At 34.9% G+C, this 8,133-nt stretch overlaps 1 protein-coding gene across 1 annotated transcript; it reads right to left on the reverse strand.

Moving 5' to 3' along the window:
- Positions 1-4,685: 4,685 nt before the first annotated feature.
- On the reverse strand, positions 4,686-6,213 carry LOC139528064 (dynein light chain 2, cytoplasmic-like). The gene is made up of 2 exons (XM_071323868.1): positions 6,058-6,213; positions 4,686-5,169 (listed from the first exon to the last, which is right to left on the reverse strand). Exons 1-2 carry the CDS (start codon positions 6,164-6,166, stop codon positions 4,892-4,894), a joined length of 387 nt encoding a protein of 128 aa, XP_071179969.1. The 5' UTR covers positions 6,167-6,213; the 3' UTR covers positions 4,686-4,891.
- Between the last annotated feature and the right edge of the window lie 1,920 nt (positions 6,214-8,133).

An 8,133-nucleotide genomic window follows, 5' to 3' on the forward strand; every position in this document is an offset into this window, starting at 1 on the left:
ATGATGTATTTCAGTTCCAAGAAATGATACGAAAGGAATACTTAAATATAGCGTCGCAATAAAAGTTGTTCTAGGCGTATTGCAGCTGGCCCCTAGACAAAAAAGTGTACTGGTTCAGCGATTATAGACGTAATACTAAACTCCGAAACATAACAATGAACTCAAATCAAAATCATACAAGACTTAGAAGGACAGAGGCTCCTGGATTGTGACAGGCGCACAAATGCGGCGGGGTTTAACATGTTTCGTGAGATCACAACCCTCCCCTATACCTCTAGCCAATAAAGAATGAAAAACACACAGTGATACCTACAGTAAAACGCACTTCAATAGGAAATACAAGTCCTATGTCAGAATAGGAAACAAACTAAGAAACTAATTAACATGCATGACAATGATAATAAAATAACAAAGAATTACTATACATAAGGCTAGCAGTTACTGTCATACGCCAGCTCCAGACCTCAATTAAACTAATTGAAAGGTTTTATATGTCCTCATTATGCACACTCTCTCCCTGTTGCATTTATTGCTAATTTGTTCCAGAACATTCATGAAATATTTGTCACTGGCAACAACAAAAAAACGATAATTTTAAATAGGTTGTTTACATACAAATTACGAAGAAACGTAAGATTCAACTTCCGAGGACAAAGTTGCCCTTTGGATGGAGAGTTGTCTCATTGGCACTCACACCACATCTTCCTATATCTACTTATAGATGGATTTAAATATGTTTTAACTTCACTTTGGTCAAACACCTCTTGAATTGTTTCGTTCTTATTTGCTTGAATTTCAAATTTCAGTTTCAGCGTTCCGTATGTGATTTTTTTACTTCAAATTCTGCGTTTAACATTGTACTGGTTTTTCGAGAGTGACATTGGTGTACGGCCAAAAACGGAAAAAATCCATCATGCAGCTGACAATGTGGCTTCTCTTTGCACGCCCCATTCTGACTGGGTGTACATGTGAACTTTTAGTTTGCTAAAAGTCGATTGTCGTACGATAACTTCAAATATAAATACCCAAATAACAAAATGCAAATACGTAACAGTAATATCCTTTAATACAAAAAAATCTATTCCTTTTGTTTACTATAATAAAACAGTGGTTGATTTAGAACCTATAATGGAGCTACGTGTATGATAACCAGTCCAAACGTTGTCTTTAAGGTAGCAACCATGTAACTTTAAAAGTGGGGTGAGGTTGTTTTGTCGAAGCGCTAACAATTTTATTAAGTTTTTCATCGCCATTAATCAACTTGTCTGGTTCAAAATTCAACACTAAAAGGCATGGATAATTTTTCTTTTGTCCTCGTCTGGCACAGAATATTATATCATCAAATTAGGGATCAGAATATTTTAATGTACCATTATCGAAGCCCCTAGTGGTAGTATCAAGTAAAAAAACAGGGACTATCTAAATATTGGTTCCCCAGACGATTACCATTTATCGCTGATAAAACTTTTGAACACAATTTTCAACTTTCAAAATGCCGATACCTACAACTGGATAGATGGGTGCTTAATGTAGTACAGCGGCAACTATTACATAAACATGAATGCAAGTTGGGTGCTTAATGTAGTACAGCGGTAATTATTACATAAATATGAATGCTCGTGAAAATAATGTTTATGGTATACGTTTATATATGATATGAAAGGTTTTAACTTTTACAAAACCAGAGCTATACGTTGGATTTAAAAGTTTACTTTATTTGGCCTTTTCAATTTCATTTGACTTGATTTGCCTTTTTAATTTAATTTGGTTCGAGTGTCAATGATAAGTCTTTTGTAAACGAAACGCGCGTCTGGCGCAATAACCGGCAAAATTTAAATCCGGTATCCATCTATGATGAGTTTTTGTAGATACCTTGTAACAGTATCTTGGCTCCAATTTGCTGATATTGGATCCTATTACCGTCTTAATTTCAGCGTAAAAAAGATTATATTAAAAACCTCCCATACTGTGGACTAGCACAACCTTAAACCATGGCCATGCATTCAGTATTATGAAGCGCTTTTCTTGATCGACCTCCTTACGGAACGCTTAAAGCTGAATATTTAGGGCAAACAACTTACAAAGAACAGATAAAAACGTTTAAGATGATCTTTCATTCTGTACATGAAATGATATATTCTTTAGCCAACATGATTGCAGAAAGTAAGAACTCGTAAAGCAAAACAGAAAAAAAAATGAAATCAAAAGAGATAATACATCGTGTATTGGGCCTTTTTATGGCTTAGAGTTTAGTAGAAAATGTATATATATACATGCTCAACATAACCATACTATTTGACCTACTGCGAGTTGTTCAGTTTTTACTGTTACTCCTGTTTCTCCTAAAATATGGGTGCTAGAAAAACCAGCAGGTAAAATGGTCAATATCAGAGCCGTACGTCTGGTTTTTAAATGAATTATCTTCTTTTAAGAAATATTAATTTTGTCATCAAGTTTTTCACCGCTTTCAACTGTCCGTTTTATTTCATACATACACTTTTAAGTATCAGTATGTTTTTAATTTATATTGTTTCGTTTCGTTCCGCTTTTATTTCGTTTCGCTTTTTCGGGTATCCCTCTTATTGCCCCTTTTCTATTTTGATATTTTAAGCAAACATTTAAAAAATCAAACTTTCAAAAAGTGAAATAATCAAAATTGCGCGTTAGGTTTAGTATCTTAAAAGTTTGGTCAAATTTCTAAACTATCAAATTTATAAACGATATTTAGAATTTTGATATTTTAATAATTTGGTTAAAATTTCAAAATTTCAAAAACTTTAACACAATTTGAAATTTTGATATTTTAAAACTTTGATCAAAATTCCAAAAATCTAAAATTTCAAAACTTTTTAAAACTTTGAATTGATAAGTGTTACACGGACCATCTTAGACTGAGTATTACAAATTCAAAAGTAAAAATCTTGTAAAAAATACAAGTAACCTTCCGATTTTGTCATAATCTCCAAATTTTTTTTTTTTTGAAACCAAATGTCGTTATTTAATGATATTTCATCAATTAAAAAAAGTGACAACATAGGTGTTTCCTTTAACATTTAATTTATAAATTTTTATTTTGCGATTTCTTTTTTTGCATGCCGAATCAATGTGCACGCAACTTCGGAGCTACGATCTTCAAGTTTTCTGAATGAACAGCTTCATCAACACTTGTAACTAGGTTGTCAAACTAATATCCGGGGTAGACGGAAAGACACCAACAGTGTCCGATTCCGATTGACCAACTCATCTATCTCTTCTGCTTTTTTTTATTTTTTTATTTGTGAAAACGACGTGGATGCACGTGCTGTAGCTACGCCCCTGCAGGCCATGTCACTCTGTTTTTGTTAGATTTATTTCTGTGTGTATCCAATTGGTTTTTAGTTTTTTTTTCTTCTAATGTATTGTTGCACCACTGTCCCAGGTTACGGGAGAGTTGAGATCAGGCTAACATGTTTAACACCACCACATTCTGTATGTATGTGTCTTGACCCAAGTCAGTGGTTGTCGTTTGTTGATGTGTTACATTTTTGTTTTTCGTTCATAAATTAGGCCGTAAGTTTTCTCATTTGAATTGTTTTTCATTTTGGGGCCTTTTATAGCCGACTATGCGGTATCGGCTTTGTTCATTGTTGAATGCCGTACATTGACCCATAGACGTTTTAAATTTCTGTGTCATTTGGTCTCCTGTGGAGAGTTGTCTCATTGGCAATCATACATCTTTTTTATATTCAGGTCAAAAAGTAGTTTAACCCTGGAGTGGATCGTATTCACGTGCCCATGTCAGAACAGGTACCTCTACCATACCATCTATTATTTTTGAAAGAATCAATGTTGCACTCAAGATTCCGTTTTTTCTCCTTCATCAGATACCATCCAATGTTCATTGACATTTAACCTCCATCCCCAACCCGAAACCAAACTTTTAAAAATCTTGTGGCTTTGCTATTTGTTTGTAGCACAAATGAATTGGTTCTACATAGAAGGTGTTGTTGCCTGCAGTAACCAAATACCAGAAGAAATATTTAAAGTCCATATTTTACTAACAGGAAATCAGGAAGATTTGAATGAAATCAGCAGGTGCAGAACTTCATGCCCTGAAGAAAAATATGTGCAATTGTGGTTGAATTCTGTTTAGTAGTTGTAGGTAAACATGAAGCATGACAACCAAAGTGATCCCTATGTGTTACTAGTGATAGATCTTTAGGCAATGAAATAATTTGTAAGATCATTTACTATTTTGAGCACATTTTGTTCTACAAAGAAGGAATGGCTGTATGCATAAGGATGTTGGGTAAACAACAAGAGATTTTTTTAGGTATCACACAGCATTGATTGCTGCTCATTGTTGGAGACTATAGATATTGAAAGTGAGCTTTTTACAATTGCATCTAGTTGGGACATTTAAGATATATATGGAACATTAAATAATTTACTTTACCAAAAAAAATGAAGATCAATAGTAGGCTAGCTACATTTGTTTAATTTTTTTTCCCAGAAAACTCCAGATATCAATGATTTTTTGCACATTTTCTTCATGTCCCAACTTGGTTATGAGCAATCAAGGTTAATGGTCAGGTCCCACTCTTGTTTAGAATAACTTTTTCATTATCATGCAGGACAGCTCCAAGTACCAAAGAGACAAAATGAACTCTTCATTACTTTATGATAAGGAAACAGAGCACTCAAAATACAAATCATCAAAATATTTATACAATAACACTATCTGTGTATAAAATAAATAACAAATAACAAAATATGATGTATAACAATGCTGTCAAAGGTCAATAATGATGTCACAGCCTACAGAAAACATAAGCGTCTCATGATCACAATAATGGCAGTAAAATTTTGTTCCCATTGTTCGTGTTTCCTCTGTCTGTAATGCTGAGTATTTCTAACCGGATTTGAAGAGCAGGATGGCGACTTGTCCCAAGTAAAAGTAGATGAAATGCTTGGTCTCGTGTGTTACGTAGCTACCAAAGTTACGTCCAACGATGCAATGCCATGTTGGGTTGTATTTTTTGTCGAACTCTTTCTTGATGTATGCTGCAATATCTTTCTCGATGTTGTATTTCTCCAGAGCTTGTGTTGCACAGTCAACAGCATCCTGCTGCATGTCTTCTGACATGTCAGCATTCTTGATTACAGCTTTTCTTTCAGACATTTTGACACCTGGAAAACAAAATTAACAAATATTTATTGAATAATTAATTAATGGTTATAGTTAATTTAGTACAATCTGTTAAAAATATTTTTTAAAAGTGTTCATGCTTGAACATGTGTTACTTGTATGTGATCTGACATGATGTTTTGCGGATAAATGATTTTTTTCTCCATTTTTTGTTCGTGTAAAAATTTTCTGTGTCCATCAGTTTTTCCCACTTCTTTACAACCTCGTATGTATCTCTAAATTCTTAAAACACCTCAGACTCAGTGCGAAGCCACACTGTGGGACACATCAGTTTGACGCCTCCTTCCATTTCAGGAAAATGTGAGGGGCAATGCCAACGGAAAAGTGTTTGTTGCACATGTATGACTTCAAAGTTTGAAGTGGCGCAGATTTCCTCAAAATAAGGTGATGTTTGTCGGTAGCCTCATGTCCAGTGGCAAATATTTCATGCATGTTCAAGACTAGTACTATATACAACACGGACATTTGGTGCAGGACACAATGATTGTTTACTTGTCAATGTACTGTGCAAATCTATACAGCTATAGCATAGTTTATATGTTAAATATTTGAAACGTCACACGAGACTCACGGAGTGTCTTATAATTTTTTTGCGATGGGGAAAAATTAAATAATGGGGGGAATTTATTTTTTCAAGAGGGGTTTCGATAACAGGAAGTTTCACTTTTTTCACGGAATGTTTCAATGTGGATATATACAGACGTAGGACAAAACAGCTGCTGAGACTGAGTGTGACAAACTTGTATCTTTTCGCCGGGTTGAGCAGACGAAGGATGTAGAGCAGGTGTATTGCCCGCCTACTAAAGAAGTTAAGCATACTAGATCAAGTCAAATATTTTTAAAAAATGAAGTAAATAGTAAATACTTACTTGTTCTTGTTTGTAAACAGGTGGAGACTTTACTGTCAGATGTAGAATGATGTATTTTACATAGCAACCCACAGATTTTGTTTTTCGTAGAAAATATCTGAATTTTCATTGGTCATTTTGTTTCGTTCTTGAGTCCAGTCTATCATCCCAGCATTCCGTTTAAGCGGATATCAATACTAAATTTAAATTTGTAACGGTACAATAAGGGATATATTCCGGTTTTCATCCTTCAGAAGAAAACTTTCAAAATAGATGCAAATTAAGACAGGTATTTTGAGAATTAACTATCAAGATGTGAAAAGGTAGTAAAAATGTTTCAAGAACGATGATTTTTAATTTCAAGTTTGGTTAATGACAAAAAAAATCATTGGTTCTGACTATTCACACGCGGCCGAGCTGATTAAGTACATACTAGTTCCTGATGAAGCGACAAAATACTGCCTAGAAAAAAATTATGTAGAACATTAATGAAAAAGCCACTTAATACTGGTTTGAAAAAAAATTATGTAGAACATTAATTAAATTTCAAACGTGAAGATGATGATTTTGTAACTAAGTGTACCATTGGCCGATCCAAAACTTTTCATAGGAAGGGTCCCACTGACTGACCTCAGGGGCGGGGGGGGGGGGGGGGGGGGGGGGGGGAATCTCCACTGAGTCATGCCAGTTCAATGATTCTCTATATAATCAATCAAATTTTCCCTTCAGAATGGGGGTTCGGATCCCTCAGGGCGGGCGTATGACATTTTCGCCAATTATTTAAATTTTCATTCTTTGATTTTATAAATTATTCCGATTTTATATTTGCTCCTAATTGCATTTACAGAAAAACATAGGTGAGTAAATACGGTCCATACATATCGGAAGGTCAGTGTAAATGATCGTGAGAAAGGTTAAGGTATCATGACTTATTTTTTCTACACACCTCAATCTTGAATGGCTTTGTAATGATATGTCTGCAATATTTATAGATGCAGGGGCGGATCCAGAGAGGGTGGGGGGGGGGGGCTGTCTTGGGGGTTGGAACCCCCCTTTTTTGGACGATCAATGCATTTGAATGGGGAAATGTAGTCGGAACTCTCCCCTTTGTCTTGGGTTAGGACCCCCCTTTTTAAAGTGGCTTGATCCTCCCCTGAGATGGATCTTTTAAGTGCTGTCCGAAATACTTTTATCAGTTATATATTTTACACGGACGTAGAATTGGAAACTTTGTACCTTTAGTTTACACCCTCTTACCAGCGAAAGATGAACAGTGTTACGAAGTGATATGGAAAATAATCTCTGCCGTCAAAAACAACTTTCGTTTGTGGCCGAGGTTATGCATATTGAGTTTGAACAAGCAATGCATAACCCAATTAAGTATGCTTTTCCATACTGTAGAATAGATCGTTGTCGTTTTCATCTGGCTCATAATAAGGGCTGGTGAAGGAAACTTCAGTCTGTTGGGCTAAGCACAGAGCAGAGTATAAAGACAAATTAAGTGACATTATTAAATGGCTATCCCAATTGATTGACAATTCCTAAAATTTGTACAACTCGCTAACGGAGGAGGTCTTTGATGATCAATGAAAACAACATTCACCTGTAATTACCTGTAATTTACATGTAAAAAAAAATCGTCGCAAATGAAGGAAAAATCGGCGCAAATGAAATGCAGATCGGCGCAAATGCAAAACGCAGCTCAGGGTTCCCTCGATCCGCCTATATATGCGTATTGATGGTATATTTGGTAAAACTTTTAACAATTTCTGGCCAAGTTGTGGTTACGTACAGCCAATAACACAAACTGATAAACTTTTCTATTGATGGAGCTAGCAACATTTCCCGATAATCTCAAAGAAACACACGTGTCGCCTTTTTTACTGAGACAAATTGTTCAGCTGGAAGTGGTCAACTTTAAGAGGTGTAAAAACGAAAAACTTATTGAATATAATTATGACCATGTCCTACTATCATTATTTAAAGAGTCATTAAAGTTGTCTCAGAAAATGCATGTGCACTTTAATCTGTTATTTTGTTATATATTTTGTAACGGAAAGTGTTCTATTACTTGCTGATTATTATACAGTGTTATAA

This window comes from Mytilus edulis, chromosome 6 (assembly GCF_963676685.1).
Source record: "Mytilus edulis chromosome 6, xbMytEdul2.2, whole genome shotgun sequence".
Classification (NCBI taxonomy): Eukaryota; Metazoa; Mollusca; class Bivalvia; order Mytilida; family Mytilidae; genus Mytilus; species Mytilus edulis.

Excerpts from the sequence above, each read along its gene's own strand:
- LOC139528064 (XM_071323868.1), bottom strand. The coding sequence starts at position 6,166 with ATGAAAATTCAGATATTTTCTACGAAAAACAAAATCTGTGGGTTGCTA. Across the intron at positions 5,170-6,057 it reads CTGTTTACAAACAAGAACAA|GTGTCAAAATGTCTGAAAGA; the intron begins GTAAGTATTTAC and ends TTTGTTTTCCAG.